The 20611-nt window shown below is 47.4% G+C and overlaps 1 protein-coding gene across 5 annotated transcripts in view; it reads right to left on the bottom strand.

Moving 5' to 3' along the window:
* Nucleotides 1-20611, bottom strand: part of NDST1 (N-deacetylase and N-sulfotransferase 1) — an 85288-nt gene that overhangs the window by 12373 nt on the left and 52304 nt on the right. For all 5 annotated transcript variants that reach the window (XM_068536213.1, XM_068536211.1, XM_068536210.1 and 2 more), the window contains 10 exons: nt 14648-14802; nt 13812-13997; nt 12035-12163; nt 10205-10387; nt 9179-9275; nt 7827-7950; nt 5737-5911; nt 2878-3048; nt 2106-2215; nt 300-402 (listed from right to left, as the gene is read on the bottom strand). In XM_068536213.1, coding sequence (XP_068392314.1) covers nt 300-402; nt 2106-2215; nt 2878-3048; nt 5737-5911; nt 7827-7950; nt 9179-9275; nt 10205-10387; nt 12035-12163; nt 13812-13997; nt 14648-14802 — 1433 coding nt within the window. The remainder of the gene's footprint in view (nt 1-299; nt 403-2105; nt 2216-2877; nt 3049-5736; nt 5912-7826; nt 7951-9178; nt 9276-10204; nt 10388-12034; nt 12164-13811; nt 13998-14647; nt 14803-20611) is intronic.

Raw genomic sequence — 20611 nt, 5'->3', positions numbered from 1 at the left:
TACTTAGTGGCACATGTGACTCATTTCCCTCCTAGACTAGGAGCTCCTTGAAGGCAAAGAACAGGTCTGATTCATTCTCAAAGCCCCATAGCATTCAGCCCTTGTAGAAGAAATACTCATTTGACTAAGTCAATTCTGATCCACCATATCCCCTAGCCCACATTTCCTCCTGTTAAGAACACCACCCAAGAAATGCCAAAGCCATTGAGTGCTGGGTGTCAGGTAAAGAGAAGACTCCCTCCAGTACAGGGACCCCCATCATTTATTCCCCTGCCGCAGGCAGCAGGTCTGCTACTTACATCCAAGTCCATCTCTGGGTACTTCCGGCCCTTGCTTTTGCCTAGACACTTGGTTTTTCCTCCTTCGAGCAGTTGGCACCAAAATCCTTTCTTTGGATCAAACCTGTGAAGGTGGGGAAAGCCTGTGGATGGGAGCTGGCCTGGCACAGCCCAGCCCCTTCCCACTTCAGGCAATGTTCACAGACCTCAGGAATGGCAGAGCCTACTAGAAAATCACAGGATCCACTCCCATATGCACACTCTGGTCTGTGGGACTGATACTTGCATCTGTTTGCCCAAGCTTTGGCTCTGGGCTCCACTAAACACACCTGCCCCCTCTCCCCAGCAGAAGGCAGGCCGCATGCTCTGAGATCTCTCTTCTCCTGACTGGGCAGGCTCAGTTCCTGCAGCAAATCCCTAACATGAACACTTCCCATCCTTCCTTATTCTGGGGATCCTCTTCGCACTCTCCAACTCAGGGGTGAGAACCCAGTAGGGGGAAAAAAGTTTAGTGGAGGTTCTTTTGCTTTTTAATAAATGCAATCTTTATCAAGAAATGCTGTATCTACAGTTGCATTTAAGCATGTGCGTCACTGGAATGTTGTGTTTTTTTTAAAAATAAATTTCAGAAATGATAGCGCAAGACTGCCTTCAGAATTGAAGTCATGCTGGACCTTCAAAGGTACTTTTGGGAGAGGACATCTGATGCTGTCATGGGGAGGAGAGGCATAATGGCATCAGAATTCAGTCCCAGATCAGGAACCATTAGGAGGTTCTTGGGCATGAGGACAGAAGGAAAACAGAGTTCACATTTGGCAGGAGAGGGAGACAGGGATTTTTGAATGGGTCCCAGGGTAGGCACATGTGATGGTAATGGTGGTGGTGATGATGATGAGAGTAGCTATCATTTACTGAGATTAGTACATCCCGTGCACTGAGCCAAGAGCCCCACCCACATGCTTTCATTCAAGACAGTGACTCTCCGGAGGTAGGAATTATTACCTTTATCCCCAATTTACGGAGAAGGAAAGTGAGGCTTGAAGGAACTAAGACACATGTCCAAGGTCCACAGTTAAAGAAGATGTCTGGGATCCTAACCCAGGCATCTCTACTGCCACAGCCATACCCTCAGCTGCTGCTTCTTTCTACCCTCAAAGGGAAGGACTGACTACCGTTCTCCACCTTCCGTTTTCAACTTCCAAAGTAAGGAGAAGGGAATATTCTTGCTGAAGGGCTTTCCTAAGAAGGTAGCTGGGGAAGGTGACTATTTCTCCTTCTCTTGAGACTCCCTCATTCAGATGTGTGTGTCACCTGTCTGTGACCCTCGGAGACAGCCTCTCCCCAGCCCTGAGCCCCTCAACATAGGCTGGCACTTATCCATCTTGGGACAGCGTTCTCAGTGCACTTGCACTGGGTTTTGAGTGATGGGAATGATTAGTCAATGACAATATTTATAGTATCTTTTTCCTTAAATTATATGTAAGTCATAATCTAATGATAAGAAACCCTTGTGCGAATGGGAGTTGCTCATTGCTGGTCTAACTTACTTAGGTAAAACACTCTGAAAATTTTCAGCCCAGAGTGAAAAGAACACCCCACGTGCAGGACTGACCAGAGTCATCACATCACTTTTTCTTGAGTCAATATCTTTATTAATATGACTCAAGTCATGTTAACTTTCCTGCTAAACTGCCATCAGGGACATGCGTACTTTCTCACACTTGCTGACTAATCTGTGTTTTTCTCCTAATCATTCAAGCCCTTGGCTTTTGGGCCCAGGTGCCTGCTCAGGACATCCCTCTGTTGAAGGGCCAAGGTAACACTCACGCCAAGGTTCTGTGGTAGTCAATGGTGTTCGTCACCCCAAGGAACTTTTGCACTGTGTCCATCACTTTGGCAGGTTCCGTTCGCAGCAGTTTGCCATCCAAGACCAGAATCTGGAAAAAAAGAAAAAGGAGAGTGTGATCTGAACCTGTTTTCACTCCAGTGGCAAACAGGCCCCCAGTCTTCTGGGTCAGCAGCCATGGTTATAAACTGGGGACCCCACACTCTGTAGACTGCTTCTTCCTCCACCTGTGGACGGGAGGTGTCCCCATGCCTCAGTCCTGGGCAGTCTAACTCCCTGCTTTCTGCCGGCTTCCTCTGACCGATGCCATCCTCTCCTAGGGTTTAGGCTATCGGCAAAACCCTGCCTGCCCCTCATATGCCTGTGACATCCCCTCTCTGCCTCTCTCCAAGTTTCCGGACCACATGTCACTCTCCTGCCTAAATCCTCCAAGGGCTTCCCTAAAATGCCTCAGCAATCTGGCCCCATCTACCTCTGCAACCAGGCTCTCCCTCCGTCACACACGCCTGTCTCCCTCACTCCCAGGGGCCTATCCCAGAACTTTCTGGGTACCCTTAGGGGTACAGAGCCTGTTGTGATGGGACAAGGGCTTGGGATAAACAAGACTGAAACCTTTGAAGACCCCAAAGATCTAACTCTCCAATGACACCATGTCTGGCCCTGTAACTGGTAAAAGAGATTTTGAGGCTCTCTGCTAACCGCCCGGAGCCAGGGCTATGATTGCCCTCCCGAGGGTCAGGGACAGGCAGCTACCTGGTTGGCGTGAAAGGCGCTGAGCCAGCGCTCGATGTGGGTGGCATACCAGCCGGGGACCAGGCAGCGGTTCTGGAGGGCACGCAGTTTCAAGGATGCATCAGGCGCAGCTGTGATCACCTCGTGGAAGGTGTACTTCAGGGCCACCGGGTCATCATGGGCTCGCTGGTGCTGCAGACAAGGGGAGAGAGAGGGTCAGCATGTCACGTGGAGGGACCAAAGGAAGAGGCTTTTGTGGGACAGAAACCAGGAGGCAGCCAGAAGACCCTGAGCTGGAACCAGGAGCCCTGGGTTCAAGTTCTGGTTCTACCTGTCATTACCCTTTGACTTCAGGGAAGTCATAGCCCCTCGGAGCCCTAGTTTCCCCATCTTTGCAAGATGGGAGTTGGACTAGATCAGAGCTTCCAAATGCTGGTTCCTTCACACCATCTATGCAATTTCTGCCACATCCACAAACCACCTGTACGTGCCAAGTCAACCTAAGTTTCTTTACATTGAATCACCTTTCTTACTCACGTAAATGTATTTCAAAATAAAACTCAATACTGCCTCCATAAATAGAAAACTAGAATCAGTTGTCATATATAAAGGTAATCATTCATAAATACAATAAAAATAAAGCAATGTTCTCAAACACCAGGCAGATACAAATGTCTGCTACTGACCCTGATACAGTCAGGAGGGTGGGGTCCCTGTGACGGGATTGGTGCCCTTGTAAGAAGAGGCACCAAAGAGTTCACTTGCTTGCTCTGCCATGTGAAGACACAGTGAGAAGGTGGCTGTCTAAAAGCCAGGAGGAGAGCTCTCACCAGGAACCAAACCGACGGTCACCTTGATCTTGGACTTAGACTTCTAGGCTCCAGAACCGTGAGAAAAAAATTCTGTTGCTTAAGCCACCCAATCTATAATATTTTGCTATGGCAGCCCAAACAGTCTAAGACAGGAGGATTGGGGAAGAATTGGAAAGGGGAAAACACCAGGTTTGAACCACCTAAAATAATGCCACGGGCAGTCAGCATCTGCAGAATTCCCAAGTCGAGAGATCAGGAACCTGTCCACCAGGGGTAACCCTCACAAGCCCCTACACCTCCACTGAGGACCACACAGAGCTCGGGTGGGGGAGGTGCAATAATGGTGCATAACAGCTCCCCCTCCTGACCTCCCCTCTGAGGCAGGCCACTGTCCTTCCTCTCCCTCCAGCACCTTCCTGGATCCTCCTGGTAGGAATTAGTCCCCCTTCTCCTTATCTCGCCTCGACCATGGACAGAAGAAAGAACAGGGTCTTAGACCTGGAGGAGCTGGGTTCAAAATGGCAGCACATGAACCTGAGCTAGTCACCTGGCTTGCTGAACCTTGGTCTTCTCATCTGTGAGAGGGGACATGCACAAAGCCCTCTGCCCTCTAGAAAACTGCCGTGACGCTCCAATGAGGTGAAGATGTAGAGCGGGAGCATTAGAACAGAATGGGGACGGACTTCAGCCAGGGCCACTTTCCCTCTACAGCCTTCTCCTTCCTCTTTCCTTCCCCCATAAGAGCAGACAGCCAATCTCTGCTCACTGCCAGGAGGTGGGGAGCACTCGGCAGAGCAGAAAAGAGAAGTGGCCTTTGTTCCCCCAAAGACAAAGCCCAGAGGGAAGGAGAATATTGGGATATAGACAGAAAGTCCTAGAGAAGCAAGTAGAAGAGAGAGATTGCCCACCAGATGAGGAGGGTCCCCAGGCTTGGGGAGTGAGAGGAGAGAGAGAGGTCTGTGGGAACAGGGAGCAAAGAAGGTCTGCACCTGCCTCCTGCCAGCCTGTGGCCACAATGAGGCCCCAGAGACGAGGCTCAGAGGGTGGCCAGACCTAGAGGGGCCTTCCTGGACCGGCTCTAGACAAGGAAGCCCCACACCCTGGCACAGTGGCATAATCCTAGGAAGACTGGTAGGCAGGGGAGGAAACCCCCAAAAGGCCAGAGCCTAAGCTTTCCTGTAAGCCCAGTGGAATGATGTTCAGAAAAAATTAAGTCAGGTCATTGAAATTAAAGAAACTTCTAGTTCTTACATAGTCAAGTAGGAACTAGGAGTCACACTCTCTAGCACAAACCGCAGTCCACGTAACTTCCTTACCTGATCGGGCATTTGCATTCTCCACTAAGAATGGCAGGTCCTGTGTCTTGTTCTTCTCTGACTTCCCACCCCCCTCCCACCCCATGCCCAGCAAGGAGGCCACGGTTAGTATGAGCCCAGATCACTGTTCACCAAATCTAGGCTTCATCAAGATGGAACCAGCCTCCACCTCTTGTTGGTGTCAGAGTCAGAGGCAGGTCCCCAGATGAAGCTGGGACGGTGAGCAGGTAACTCGGCTGGGATTCAACATGGATTTCTGCCTGGCTTCTCCTCCGGGCTAGAAGCGCAGTGGAGGCGGGGCCGTTCTTACCCACCACAGCATTTCAGGAGCCTACTGAGGGCTGGCACAAATGAGGCGCATAATAAATATTTGCTGAGGGACTTCCCTGGTGGCCCAGGGGTTAAGAATCCGCCTGCCAATGCAGGGGACACAGGTTCGAGCCCTAGTCTGGGAAGATCCCACATGCCGCGGAGCAACTAAGCCCGTGCGCCACAACTACTGAGCCTGTGCTCTAGAGCCCACAAGCCACAACTACTGAAGCCCATGCGCCTAGAGCCTGTGCTCCGCAACGAGAGAAGCCACTGCAATGAGAAGCCCGTGCACCACAACGAAGACCCAACACAGCCAAAAATAAATAAATAAAATAAATTTAAATAAATAAATGAATAAATATTTGCTGGTATTTATTGGTGGCTGAGTGGTAGACAGAGCCCGTACCCCCACCCAGGGCCCCACCCCCACCCCGGCTCACCTGGTACCAGGAATAGGCTCGGTCTGCTGGGTTGATGAGGATGGTCAAGACCTTGGCCTTGGGTAACAGGGCAGCCGCCCGCCGGGGAGCCACTTCCGAATCAAAGTAGTTGGCGCTTTTCTCAAAGTAGAAGTCAGAGGTGGTGTTGGAGGGGATAGGGAAGAACTCCATGTACCTGCAGGAAGCCCAGAGAGGAGGGCTCACAGGCAAGGCCCAGGATGAAGGGGTCTGAGGGACGCAGCTGGGAGGGCCGCGGTGGCTGGGGGTGGAACTTGAGAAAGCAAGCAGGCACATGGCTCTCAGTCAAACAAGGACTCACTTCTGGCAGGGGTCCTAGACGGAGTGGCCACTTGGCAGTCTCCCTTTTATGAATTCATTCCTTTTTCGGGGAGACTCTGGGGTCAGGAGGATGTGAAGACTTGTGGGTGTGGTACGGGTGGCAGCATATGGGAAGGGGGCTGCATCTTTCCATCCTAAATGGGATGGTCCCAGAGTGAAACTGGCAGGGCCCTAACTCTCACTGCCGCTAGGGGGCAAGCGGGGATGCCTCTGACCCGGGGACGCCAGCACTGAGGGGAGGGACGCCCTCTGCTGCCTCCAGACTGACTTCTGATGGTGCTTTCTAAGCTGCTACTGTGGACCAGGAGACAAGGCGGGGACGGGGTTCACCTCCTGCCACCCATACCCCCTCCCCGGCCTCATGCGGGAGAACCTGATAGCTTCCCAGATGAACCTCCCACATCCCACCCAGAGTGACTGTCCACACCAGTCCTGTGAGACCACCTGTAGGTTGAGGGCCCCTCAGAAAACTAAGTGAACACTCCAGACCCTCCCAGGAGCACCTACTGAGGCAAAATAGAGGTACAACTTCAGGGGTGTGTGGGAACCAAAACCCACAAAGCCTACCCTAGTTAAGGGTGTAGGATCCCTACTCTATCCTGTGAGACAGGGTTTCTCTGAGGTGGTCCCAGGGACCCCTTTATCGGAAATCAGAATCACCTGGGGGCTTGTGAGATCTCTGCACCCCTACAAACAAAATCAAAATCTTGAGAATGGAGCCGAGAAACTGCTAGCTCTCTCACATTTCTGAATTTTCTTTACAAAATAGCATTTTTACGTCCACAATCCATTGTTTGTTATATCTAAATGGAGAAAGCTCTGAGAAAGAAGCTTTTTTCCTAAGTTTGTAGCAAAGACATTTGGCAGCAAAACCTGACTTATGAATCTTACTTGGCATAAATATTCACATACTTTGCTACAGATATATTAATGTATTTGCTAATGGGCACCGCCCCAGACCTTGGTGAAGGTGCTGTTAAATATATTGTGTCTCTCTAAATCCAGAAAGAGATGACTTTCAATAATGCATCTGGCTACAGTGGGTTTTAGATAAGAGATTGTGGCAATATTGGAGCGAGAAATAGACAGGTAGATTGACAGACAGATGACTGGTTGATTGAAAGATAGACAGCTAGAAAGAGACTGATGGAAATACACACAGAAAAATACCACAACACAAACAGAAGAACGCCCATGATATCTCTACTCAGGTAAACCACTGACATAAAAATAATAAACAAGAGTAATACATGTGTTACAACCGCTGGTGAGAATCTGCAATTTCAACCACCTCCCCAGGAGACTCCCTGAAGGCTAGCAAGCCACCTCTGAAGGGCTCACAAGAACACCTCCTGCTCCACAGTCAGCCATCCACAGTGGGAAGGGCCAGCCTTCGGGTCAGAACACTTGGATTTTAGCCCCAGCTCTCGGGACCTCGGGCATGTCCCTCTTCTCCTCTGGGACTCAGGGTGTTTCTGTGCAGGCAAGGGAGGGGCTGGGCTCTGATTTCTAGTATTCTCTGAGCCCAGGCAATAATGTAAAAGGGCAAAGGGCTTCCCCATCAACTATCCCATCTGTGACCAGGCTCCAGCATCATGACTCAAGGGTCACTGTGTTTTGTCCCTGTTTACAGGAACTAGCTGTGTGTAAGCGAGCTCCAGCTGCTTCCTGCTATGGCCACAGCAGACCTCCTCCTGGGCAGACTCCATGGCGACCATCCCACCCCACTGTTGACAGAAAGGCCCACTCACCAGTCGATGCCTTTGTGATAGTTGTGGCCGTTAAAAAACTGGATCTCCTCAAAGGTCTCGGAGCTGGGGTAGTTGCTGCTGAGGTCGGGGTGCATGCCCAGGAACAGGTAGAGGGCCGTGGTGCCTGGGGGGAGGGAAAGTAGGTGAGACCTGGGCCCAGCACCCCAACACAAAGATGGAGTCTGAAATTCTGGGTTCTGGTCCTGGCTCTCCATTACTCACTGGGAGATACTGGAAAAGTCCCTTCCCTTCTCTGGGTTTAGTTTCCTCATCTCTACCATGAAGGATTCATACTAAACTCAGGATGGGCAAATACATGGCTTGCATGTGGGCATGCCAACTCCTGCATCCTCTGCAGACGTCACTAATCCATCACGGCATTCTTCATCACTAAACAAAGACTTGGCCTCAGAATCCTCTCACCACTGTACTCCAGCAGTCATGTCCACTTGATTATTGTCTCCTCATAATCCAGGAATTAGACGGTTTCTGCTGGTCCCTTCTGGCTCTGGGCCTCTGTGCTCTATGGCACTTTGGGAGGAACTCAAGGACAAGGGAGTTCCAGACTCTCCAGTGTGCTGATAAGAAATTCTTGAAGGGCTAAGAAATCTGGCTCAGATGCCGCCTCTTTGGGTACCCTTCCTTCACTCATACTCCCTCCCCTAATTGACAGTACAGGACCGACCCCCTCCTTTAGAGAGTTCATTCCTTTCCTACGTGTGAGTCTACAGTTAATATGCTATAATGAGAGGTTCCAGAAGAGAAGGAGACTACAGAGTTTGGTGATCAAGAGTATAAGTTTTGGGGTCACAGAGACCAGGGTTCCAGACCTGGATCTGTCATTTCCTAACTAAATGTGTTAGGGAAAGTCACTTAACTTCTCTGAGCCTTGAGTGTTTTGTCTGTAACATGGGAGTACCCATCCATGCCATATGGTGCGCATGGTAAATACTTAGCAACCATCTCTCCACTGCTCCCTCCTGCACCTCTGGCAGACATGACTAATTGATCACAGTCTTCTTTGCTCTGAACCAGTTTTGCCTGGCACTGCTCCAACTTGCAGAGTAGCTGATCTGGGCTTCTCTGACTTGACTCTGAGACTCCCAGCAGGACACAGGGAGAGCTCCCTGAGGCTGTGGTTCAGGACAGATAGGAGAATCCAATGCCCAACCTCTATCCTCTTCCCACCTCCACACTGATGGGCAATTCATGTTCACCCCAGCTTCACTCTCACTTCCTGGGAAAGAGGGGGCAGATTACTGGGGAGTGGGACTAGGGCATGGTGGCCCCCAGAATTCTGTGGCTGAGAGAGCAGGCACTGGGGCAGGCTGGTCAAGAGTGGAGAGACCTGCCTGTTTTCTGGGGGCCAATGATGAGGAGCTTTGGGAAGCGGTCACATGTCTTCTCCTTGGACCAGATGTCTTTATGGCGTTTGTCTTCACAGGGATCCTAAAACAACAGGGGAAGAGATGTCAGGGGTGCCCAAGAATGGACACTGGACTCCCACTGCACATGGATATGTGGCTCTTACAGCCCTGAATGACAAATGTAACTGCATGTGTCCTTGTCACATCCCCATCTTGGGACACTGAACGGCTGGCAGGCAGCGACCATGTCTAGTCAGTCTCACGCTCCCAGACATAGCCTAGTAAAATGCTCAGCACAGCACTTGGCTCATGAGCTCCTATTGTTGAATTTAAAAGTTCAGCAAGAGGTCAGCAAACTTTCTCTATAAAGTTTAGTAAATCTTTTGAAATGTTTAGTAAATATTGTATTTTAAGCTTGGGTACTATCCGGTCTGTTGCAACTACTCAACTCTGCTGTTGTAGATTGAAAGCAGCCACAGATGGTATGTACAAGAATGAGTGTGGCCATGTTCCAATAAAACTTTATTTACAAAAACAGACTGCAGGCCAGACTGGCTCACAAGCCATGGTTTGTGGACCCCTGAGACCATCAATTCCAGCTTCTGCTTCCAGTTTTTGACAGCGCCCTGGGGCAACTTCCCCAAGAACTGTCCCCCAAGCCCTGTGATCAGTCCCCTTTCCCACGCTCAGAGCCTGCTGGAGTGAGAAGGTACATGCCAGGCAGGGCAGCTGCTTTCCACACTTGTTTACACTGTGTTCACCTACAGTTCTGTGGTGCTGTTTTTCAGAGGCTGTGAGTATGCATGCACATAGGTCTGCGTGGGAGGTCTAGTGTGCACAAGAGCAAGCAAGCATGCCCACGCTGGTGAGCAAGTGTGCACCTGAGTTTACACTTGAGAGAGCATGAGGGCCTGAGGACTGAGTCCCTGAGACCATACCTGGGGTGCATGCCCGTGGGTGGTAGGCCTTCCATCCCTGCAATGAGGCACCCAGGCCACCCACCCCACCCACCTGCCAGAGCGGGTCCTTCTCCTCAGAGAAGATCTGGAAGTACTTCTGGGCCAGCTGCACCGGGGGCAGTGTCTGCAGCCGGAGGTTGGTCCAAGAGTGCAGGAAACGCACCAGGTGCTTGAAGGTGTACAGGCCCAGGCGGTCGTTCCCGTAGTTGGACAGGTGCGTCATGAAGATGCTGATCTGCTCCAGGGAGGGAAGATGTTAGGCGGGCGGGGCCAGTTAGCCTCTGAGCCCCTTTCACTACCTTCACCCCCACTTCTGACTCTCTGGTCTTGCTTGAGCTTGTAGGGCCACTCAATGACCAGTCCAAGGTTCACCGGGGCCGTCAATAAACTCACTGTGTGACCTTGGGCTAGGTACAGCCAGGTGAATCTGGTCTGACTGACAGCTGAAAGGGGAAGCTGACCTCCCGTGCAGTCATATGGGTGCTCTTTTGTACTTTTTTGGCAGGAGGGTGAGGGGGTGCATGGAAGATAAGGGGTACACGGTTACCCCATAAAGCTGATAACACCACCACTTGATATCTATCTAATATTATTAAAGCATGGATGATTATTTCCATTTTACAGATAAGGAGAGACCCAGAAAGTTCAGCTGAACTTTCAGCTGAACTATATATATAGTGCATTTTAAACTATCTATCTATCTATGTAGATATATAGTTTAATATATACCTTAACAAATTCAGTTTACTATGTATATTAATATACAATATTTATATATTTATACACACACACAAAGACTGGAAAAAGAACAGACAAAAATGCCAACACTATTGGACTTCCCTGGTGGTGCAGACTAATAAGAACCTGCTGTATAAAAAAATAAAATTAAAAAATTAAAAAGAAATAAGATAAACAAACAAAATAACAAGTTAAAAAAAAAAAAAAAAGAATCCGCCTGCCAATGCAGGGGACACGGGTTCAAGCCCTGGTCCGGGAAAATCCCACATGCCGTGGAGCAACTAAGCCCGTGCGCCACAACTACCGAGCCTGCGCTCTAGAGCCCATGAGCCACAACTACTGAGCCTGCGTGCTGCAGCTACTGAAGCCTGTGTGCCTAGAGCCAGTGCTCCGCAACAAGAGAAGCCACCGCGATGAGAAGCCCGCGCACCGCAACAAAGAGTAGCCCCCGCTCGCCGCAACCAGAGAAAACCCGTGCGCAACAACAAAGACCCAACGTAGCCAAAAATAAATAAATAAATAAATAAATAAATAAATAAATAAATTTATTTAAAAAGAAAGTGCCAACACTATTGTATGGAAGTGCAAGATTATAAACGGAAAACAAAGACTGCTCAGGGGCTTCCCTGGTGGCGCAGTGGTTGAGAGTCTGCCTGCCAATGCAGGGGACACTGGTTCGAGCCCTGGTCTGGGAAGATCCCACATGCTGCGGAGCAGCTGGGCCCGTGAGCCACAACTGCTGAGCCTGCGCGTCTGGAGCCTGTGCTCCGCAACAAGAGAGGTCGCGATAGTGAGGGGCCCGCGCACTGCGATGAAGAGCGGCCCCTCCTTGCCACAACTAGAGAAAGCCCTCACACAGAAACGAAGACCCAACACAGCCATAAGTAAATAAATAAACAAACAAACAAATAAATAAATAAATAAAGTCTTTCTTAAAAAAAAAAAAAAAAAAAGACTGCTCAGATTCTCTACCAAGGTCATACAGCGGAGCGGGGACACAGCCAGGGCTAGAGTGCGGGTTTCCCAACTCCTGGCCGCATACTTGCTCCTGTCCGCCCCCCCAGGCCTGGGAAGGCCTGCCTCAGCTGCAGACGACTGTCCTCCCTGGCTCCTCACCACCAGCCAAGGGCTGTGGAGAACTCACAGGGTTGAGGAGCACTGTGAGGAAGAGCTCGCCCCCGTTGATGATCTTGTCCAGCTCACTGGATCCGCCTGGGTACTCGTTGTAGAAGATCGTGTGTGTGAAGAGGCCGCAGGTCTGCCGCGGGAGGACCTGAGGATGGGGCGGGAGAGAGGAGCTATGGCTTCTCCAGGGACAGATGGTGATGAGCAGGGTCACCAGAAAGATGACCTCAGAAAGGCAGCCTCTTGTGTGACCACACAGCCCCCCAACCCTTGGGAGTCTTCTCCACCAAAGACCTGCAGCCTGTGACACTCCCCCAAGTGACCCCACGGGCCCTTGCCATTTTACATATGTACACACTTTTCATATTTCTCTCTACAAAATGAGCAGACTCCAAAGTAACAGGGGCAGGCAAGTGAGAATCTTTCTGGAAATCTGGACTGTGTGCCCAGCGAGGGTCCCCGCCCCTCTCTAGAGCAGCTCTCCCAGGCACACTCTGTGACTTCTCTCCTGGCTTTAGAACCTGCCTCGTAGCCCTCTTGGTTGTACACTGGTTTAGCTGTTTAGTATGCGATCCAGGAGGGCAGAGAACTCACCCGTCTCGTCACCGCCTCATCCCCAGAGTCAGTAGGAACGCCTGGGAGGTCAGTGGATAGATGGATGCAGGCGTGAACCTGGCCTTCCCATAGCTGCCCATCTGGACTGATGAGAACCATCTAGCCACTCCAGTGGCTGAGGCCAAAAACCTGGAGTCATCCTTGCCTTACCTCTCTCTCCCATACTCTATATCCAACTCATCAGCAATTCCTGTTGGCTCTAGCTTCTAAATATGTCCAGAATGTGATCACGTCCCAGCATTGCACCCTGGTCCAAGCCACTATGCCTCAACGGGAAGACTGCAGCGGCCTCCTAACTGGTCTCCCTGCTCCCCACTTGGCCCCCTACAGGCTTTGCAACTAATAGCAGCCAGAATGATGGAAATCCTCTTAAAATATGAGTTAGATCATAAGAGCACTCCATTCAAAACCCTCCCATCATAGACTAAAAGCTGAAGTCCATCCAGTGGCCTTATGTTGCCCTGCATGATCTGGTCCATCAATCACCCCTCTGACCTCATCTCCTACCACCTCCTCCCAACTTGCTCCCTTCCAGCCATACTTGTCTCTTAGTTGGTCCTCAAAACCACGCAGCACAAGCCTGCCTCAGGGCCTTTGCACTTGTTTTCTCTGCCACGCATGCTCTTCCTCATGTAGCAGCATGGCTCATTCCCAGGAAGGCTCTCCCTAACCATCCTGTTTAAGCTTCTCCTCTCCTCAGCACCCCGTCTCCATTCCCTGCTTGATTTTTCTCCACAGCACTTATGCCATCTGACCATTGTATACTTTACACAGTTATGAACGCACTGTCTCCTGCCACTAGAATGTCAGGTCTACAAAGGTGAGGACTTTTGTTGATTTTGTGCACTTCAGTATTCCCAGATTTTGTGCACTTCAGTATTCTGTAGAAAAGGGACAGACACACATTTTACATAAGCCAACAAATGGATGAGACAGAGGCCTATCCCAGGGCCTCACTAGAGGCCCCTTAAAGAATGCTCATCTCCTGATCCCCTGTCACAAAAGCATAGGAGTAGCTCATGAAAGAGGCAGACTGGCAGTCCTCCTTCCCTGGGATAGAGAGCCTCAGGTGACAGAGGGGACAGTAGAAAGTGGCCTGAAACCCCTAGCCAGCTCCCCAGACTCATGCTTCCCAGGATAGCATGTGCATACCCTCCTCCCAGGCTCTGGGCCGCACTCACCATGATGCCGTTGTGGATGAAGCCGCGGCGGTAGCGGGCTGGCTTCAGGTGGGGGTACTCCTCCGTGCTGGTCACGCGGATGTTCCACACCTGCTTCCAGGCCTCGTACAGCTGCACGTGCACAGGGTACACGCCCGAGTGGTGGGGCGCCACTGCGTACCCCATGTCTGTGGGAATGCCGTGCTCCTGGGGAGAGGAGGGCCAGGGCAGGGTGAGCACAGGATTTCTTCCCCTCTGGGCTTTATCTCCCCTTTGCAGAGAAAAATCAGGGGCTAGAACGGCAGAGCAGTGGGTCTGAGCCCTTGAGGTGCAGATGGGGAAGCTGAGGCTCGGGGCCCAGAGTCTCGGAAAGAGGCAACAGCCGAGCCGGGTCTCCAACTCGGCCCAGCGTTCACTTCCTCCAGCACCAGGAGTGAGGAACAAGGACAGGTGCTGTTCCTGCCTCTCTTGGCCTCTGACTGACTGGTGGCTCAGGCTGAGCCAGCAAGCAGGCCTCATCCCCTCCTTGCTGGGCATCTCCTCCAGCCTTCTGGGGTACCCACTCTAGCCTGAAGATGAGAGCTTGGGCTCAGGAAGCAAACAGGCCTGGGTTTAAGTCCTGCGCGGACCTCTTATTAGCTGGTGTGGCCTCCCAGAGCTCCAGTTTCTTGTTTAAAATGAGGCTATTGAGATACCGGCCTCTTGGGATCCCTGTGAGGCTTCAGTGAGACAGCAGCTATAAAGATGTTAATAAAAAGCTGTCAGACGAACTGCAAAAGCAGCACAAGGCCAGTAGTTCTGACCCCCAGCCCAGCCCCAAGCCCTCCCGGCTCTGCCCTGTAGGGAATCTTACTCACGACAGCGAACTTCTTGTTCAGGGCCATCTGCTCAGCCAGTACGGACTGGTTGTGGAAAAGGTGGGGCTGCATGTGGCTCCACATGTGGGGGAACCACCAAAACTCCTTCACGTACGACAGCAGCAGGTCATCCCCCGCGTCCTCAGCATCGGTACCTACAGCCCGAGCACAGGCAGCTCAGCCCAGCCCACCTGCCACGAGGCCCAGGGATGGGTGTGCACGGCCACAGCCCACCTGAGAGCTGCTTAGAGTAGTTCCGTGAGCTACAGTGTGGGGCAGATTGAGCCCCAGTCCAGGGCCCTGGATTCGAGTATGGCCTTGACTCAGTGGGTGACTTTGACCAAGTACTCCCCACCTCTGGCCCTTGGAGCCTGTCTATGCAATATGCAGTTCAGAGGCAATGATTCTAATGGTTTCTTCTAGCTCTGACTTGCCTACTCTGATCCTATTCCTATTTTTCTACTGGGTCATTTGTCTTTTACTTATTGACTTGTAGATGCTCTTTGTATATGTACAAGATGTTTAACCCTGTCTTGTGTATATCACTACAACTACATCTGATATACTAAGGGTTAAGAATATAAAAATACACACAGACAACCAAGTGTTGCTCTTATTTGGCTTTGGAGCTATGCTGCAGACTTTCCTCCCAGAACTTCAGACTAATAGGGTTTGCCTAGAATTCAAGAGAGGCTGTCCTCACTGTGGCCCACGCAAAAGGCATCTCGAGGGAATGCTCACTACAGATGACTACTCAGAGGCTGTTCCCTCCTGCCCAGTCCCAAGGGGCAGCTTGTGAGGACCTTGGGAAAGCCCCCAAGAGGAGGGCAAGTATGAACCAGGTGACCCTGAGCCTTCAACCTCAACCCTTAAGACTCAAAAATAAAAAATAAACTCATTCAAGATGAAGGAACAAGATAAAAACCCACAAGAACAATTAAATGAAATGGAGACAGGCAACCTACCTGAAGAAGAATTTAGAGTAATGATAGTAAAGATGATCCAAGATCTTGGAAAAAGAATAGAAGCACAGATTGTGAAGATACAAGAGATGTTTAACAAAGAGCTAGTGATTTAAAGAACAAACAGAGATGAAGAATACAATAACTGGAATGAAAAATACACTAGAAGGAATCAACAGCAGAATAATTGAGGCAGAAGAATGAATAAGTGAGCTGGAAGACAGAATGGTGGAAATCACTGCCACAGAACAGAATAAAGAAAAAAGAATGAAAAGAAATGAGGACAGTCTCAGAGACCTCTGGAACAACATTAAATGCACCAACATTTGCATTATAGGGGTCCCAGAAGGAGAAGAGAGAGAGAAAGGGCCTGAGAAAATATATGAAGATATTATAGCAGGAAACTTCCCTAACAGGAGAAGGAAACAGTCACTCAAGTCCAGGAAATGTGGAGAGTCCAATACAAGATAAACCCAAGGAGGAACATGCCGAGACACATACTAATCAAACTGACAAAAATTAAAGACAAAGAAAAAATATTAAAAGCAACAAGGGAAAAGCAACAAGTAACATACAAGGGAATCCCCAAAAGGTTATCAGCTGATTTTTCAGCAGAAACTCTGCAGGCCAGAAGGGAGTGGCAGGATATATTTAAAGTGATAAAAGGGAAAAACCTACAACCAAGAATACCCAGCAAGGCTCTCGTTCAGATTTGATGGAGAAATCAAAGCTTTACAGACAAGTAAAAGCAAAGAGAATTCAGCACCAGCAAACCAGCCTTAGAACAAATCCTAAAGGAACTTCTCTAGGCAGAAAAGAAAAGGCCACAACTAGAATCAAGAGAATTACAAATAGGAAAGCTCACCAGTAAAGGCAACATAAAGTAAAGGTAGGAAATTATCCACACACAAATATGATATCAAAACCAGCAATCGTGAGAAGAGGAGAGTACAAATGCAGGATATTGGAAATGCATTGGAAATGCACTGGAAATTAAGAGACCAGCAACTTAAAACAATCTTGTACATATATAGACTGCTATATCAAAACCTCATGGGAACTGCAAACCAAAAGTCTACAATAGACACACACACAAAAAAGAAAAAGCAATCCAAACACAATACTAAAGATAGACATCAAATCACAAGAGAAGAGAACAAAAGAGGAAGGGAAGTAAAAAGACCTCCAAGTCCAAAACAATTAACAAAATGGCAATAGGAACATACATTTCAATAATTACCTTAAATTAAATGGATTAAATGCTTCAACCAAAAGACATGGGCTCACTGAATGGATACAAAAACAAGACCCATGTATATGTCATCTACAAGAGACCCACTTCAGACACAGGGACACAGACAGACTGAAAGTGAGGGGACAGAAAAAGATATTCCATGCAAATGCAAATCAAAAGAAAGCTGGAGTAGCAATACTCCATATCAAACAAAATAGACTTTAAAATAAAGGCTCTTACAAGAGACAAGGAAGGACACTACATAATGATCAAGGGATCAATCCAAGAAGAAGATATAACAATTGTAAATATATATGCACCCAACATAGGAGCACCTCAATATATAAGGCAAATGCTAACAGCCATAAAAGGGGAAATGAACAGTAACACAATAATAGTAGGGGACTTTAACACCCCACTAACACCAACGGACAGATCATCCAGACAGAAAATCTACAAGGAAACACAAGCCTTAGACCAGATGAACTTAACTGATATTTATAGGACATTCCATCTGAAAGCAGCAGAATACACTTTCTTCTCAAGTGCACATGGAACATTCTCCAGGATAGATCACATCTTGGGCCACAAATCAAGCCTTGGTAAATTTAAGAAAACTGAAATCATATCAAGCATCTTTTCTGACCACAATGCTATGAGATTAGAAATCAATAACAGGGAAAAAAAACTTTAAAAAACACAAACACATGGAGGCTAAACAATATGTTACTAAACAACCAACAGATCACTGAAGAAGTCAAAGAGGAAATCAAAAAATACCTAGAGACAAGTGACAATGAAAATACAACAGTCCAAAATCTATGGGATGCAGCAAAAGCTGTTCTAAGAGGGACGTTTACAGCAATACAATCTTACCTCAGGAAACAAGAAAAATCTCTGAATAAAGGTTATTCAGAGATTAATAGGCTAATAAACAACCTAACCTTACACCTAAAGCAACTAGAGAAAGAAGAACAAAGAAAACCCAAAGTTAGTAGAAGAAAAGAAACCATAAAGATCAGAGCAGAAATAAATGAAATAGAGACAAAGAAAACAATAGAAAAGATCGATGAAACTAAAAGCTGGTTCTTTAAAAAGATAAACAAAATTGATAAACCTTTTGCCATACTCATCAGGGAAAAAAGGGAGAGAATTCAAATCAATAAAATTAGAAATGAAAAAGGAGAAGTTACACTGGACACCACAGAAATACAAAGGATCATAAGACAATGCTACAGGCAACTATGGGCCAATAAAATGGACAACCTAGAAGAAATGGACAAATTCTTAAAAAGCTACAATTTTCCAAGACTGAACCAGGAAGAAATAGAAAATATGAACATACCAATCACAAGTACTGAAATTGAAGCAGTGATCAAAAAACTCCCAACCAAACAAAGTCCATGACCAGATGGCTTCACAGGTGAATTCTATCAAACATTTAGACAAGAGTTAACACCTATCCTTCTGAAACTCTTCCAAAAAATTACACAGGAAGGAATACTCCCAAGCTCATTCTATGAGGTCACCATCACCCTGATACCAACACCTGGCAAAGATACCACAAAAAAAGAAAATTAAAGGCCAATATCACTGATGAACATAGATGCAAAAATACTCAACAGAATACTAGCAAATTGAATCCAGCAACAGATTAAAAGGATCACACAACATGATCAAGTGGGATTTATCTCAGGGATGCAAGGATTCTTCAGTATCTGCAAATCAATCAATGTGATACACCACATTAATAAAGTGAAGAATAAAAATCATACAATCATCTCAATAGATGCAGAAAAAGCTTTTGACAAAATTCAACACCTATTTATGACAAAAACTCTCAAGAAAGTAGGCATAGAGGGAACTTACCCCAACATAATAAAGCCCATATATGACAAACCCACAGCTAACATCATTCTCAATGGTGAAAAGCTGAAAGCATTCCCTGTAAGATCAGGAACAAGGCAAGGATGTCCACCGTCACGACTTTTATTCAACATGGTTTTCGAAGTCCTAGCTACGGCAGTCAGAGAAGAAAAAGAAATAAAAGGAATCCAAATTGGAAAAGAAGAAGTAAACCTGTCACTGTTTGAAGATGACATTATACTATACATAGAAAATCCTAAAGATGCTATAAGAAAACTACTAGAGCTCATCAATGAATTTGGTAAAGTTGCAGGATACAAAATTAATACAGAGAAATCTCTTACATTACTACACGCTAACAACAAAAGATGAGAAAGAGAAATTAATGGGACTTCCCTGGCAGTCCAGTGGTTAAGACTCCATGCTTCCAATGCAGGGGGCGCGGGTTCGATCCCTGGTCGGGGAACTAAGATCTCACATGCCGCGTGGCACGGCCAAAAAGAAAAAAGAAAAGAAAGAGATATTAAGGAAACAATCCCATTTACCATCGCATCAAAAAGAATAAAATACCCAGAAATAAAAGTACCTAAGGGGGCAAAAGACCTGTACTCTGAAAACTATAAGACGCTGATGAAAGAAATTGAAAATGACACAAACAGATGGAAAAATATACCATGTTCTTGGATTGGAAGAATCAATATTGTCAAAATGACCATACTACCCAAGGCAATCTACAGATTCAATGCAATCCCTATCAAACTACCAATGGCATTTTTCACAGAACTAGAACAAAAATTTTTTTAATTTGTATGGAAACACAGAAGACCCTAAATAGCCAAAGCAATCCTCAGAAAGAAAAACGGAGCTGGAGGCATCAAGCTCCCTGACTTCAGGCTATACTACAAAGCTACAGTAATCCAAACAGTATGCTACTGGTGCAAAAACAGAAATATAGATAAATGGAACAGGACAGAAAGCCCAGAAGTAAACCCATGCACCTATGGTCAATTAATCTATGACAAAAGAGACAAGAATATACAATGGAGAAAAGACAATCTCTTCAATAAGTGGTGCTGGGAAAACTGGACAGCTACATGTTAAAGAATGAAATTAGAACATTCCTTAACACCATACACAAAAATAAACTCAAAATGGATCAAATAATGTAAGGCCAGACACTACAGAACTCTTAGAGGAAAACATAGGCAGAACACTCTTTGACATAAATCACAGCAATATCTTTTATGATCCACCTCCTAGAGTAATGAAAATAAAAACAAAAATAAACAAATGTGACCTAATTAAACTCAAAAGCTCTGCACAGCAAAAGAAACCATAAACAAAATGAAAAGACAACCTACAGAATGGGAGAAAATATTTGCAAAGGAAGTAACTGACAAGGGATTAATCTCCAAAATATACAAAACAGCTCAGGCAGCTCTATGTCAAAAAAACAAACCACTCAATCAACAAATGGGCAGAAGATTTAAATAGACATTTTTCCAAAGAAGATATACAGAAGGCCAAAAAGCACTTGAAAAGACGCTCAACATCACTAATTAGTAGAGAAATGCAAATCAAAACTACAGTGAGGTATCACCTCACACTGGTCAGAATGGCTATCATCAAAAAGTCTACAAACAGGGACTTCCCTGGGGGTCCAGTGGTTAAGACTCCGTGCTTCCAATGCAGGGGATGTGGATTCAATCTCTGATCAGGGAACTAACATCCCACATTCCACGCAGTGCAACCAAAAGAAAGTCTACAAATAATAAATGCTGGAGAGGGTGCAGAGAAAAGGGAACCCTCCTATACTGTTGGTGGGAATGTAAATTGGTACAACCACTATGGAAAACAGTATGGAGGTTCCTTAAAAAACTAAAAATAGAACTACCATATGAT

Source organism: Eschrichtius robustus, chromosome 2, assembly GCF_028021215.1.
Source record: "Eschrichtius robustus isolate mEscRob2 chromosome 2, mEscRob2.pri, whole genome shotgun sequence".
Lineage (NCBI taxonomy): Eukaryota > Metazoa > Chordata > Mammalia > Artiodactyla > Eschrichtiidae > Eschrichtius > Eschrichtius robustus.
This window is presented reverse-complemented; position numbering and strand designations above follow the sequence as displayed.